This window comes from Morone saxatilis, unplaced genomic scaffold (genome assembly GCF_004916995.1).
Source record: "Morone saxatilis isolate NCDOM2014 unplaced genomic scaffold, NCSU_SB_2.0 Contig0, whole genome shotgun sequence".
NCBI classification, from domain to species: domain Eukaryota; kingdom Metazoa; phylum Chordata; class Actinopteri; family Moronidae; genus Morone; species Morone saxatilis.
The window spans coordinates 19911694-19912175 of NW_023339650.1; the positions used below are offsets into that span (position 1 = coordinate 19911694).

A 482-nucleotide genomic window follows, 5' to 3' on the forward strand; every position below is an offset into this window, starting at 1 on the left:
GAGTGAAGCTGCTGTGTGGTTTTCTGGAGAGTCCACACTGTAGACTGGAGACTCTGAGGTCAGACACCATTTTCACAAATGATAATATTGATAATATTCACTACCAGTCACAACTGGTCAGTCATTGTGATTCACACTGATTACCTTAATTGCAAAGCCTGTTCTCTAATTATAAAATCCATTGAATTATGACATACATGTCAATCCACTACACTATCACCCCCCTAAGAAATTACAAAAGAAGACATCCATCACCCAAACATCCGCAGGCTTTTAGTTTTATCAAATAGTATAAGTGTTTATACACACTTTTAATGACGGGTTAGAATTGTTACTCAAAAGACATTTAGTAGCCAAGGCATTAATAAAGTGCACCACTATCTCTACCTGTTGAATTCTTTATTCAGATTGAGTCGCTGCAGGTTGTCAGAGATCAGCTGTGACTATCTGGTCCCAGCTCTGAAGTCCAACCCCTCCCATCT

At 39.2% G+C, this 482-nt stretch overlaps 1 protein-coding gene across 1 annotated transcript in view; it reads left to right on the plus strand.

The window, feature by feature from the left end:
- Positions 1-482, plus strand: part of LOC118324880 (ribonuclease inhibitor-like) — a 5555-nt gene that overhangs the window by 2910 nt on the left and 2163 nt on the right. Inside the window, exon 5 of the mRNA XM_035657379.1 lies at positions 423-464. Coding sequence (XP_035513272.1) covers positions 423-464 — 42 coding nt within the window. The remainder of the gene's footprint in view (positions 1-422; positions 465-482) is intronic.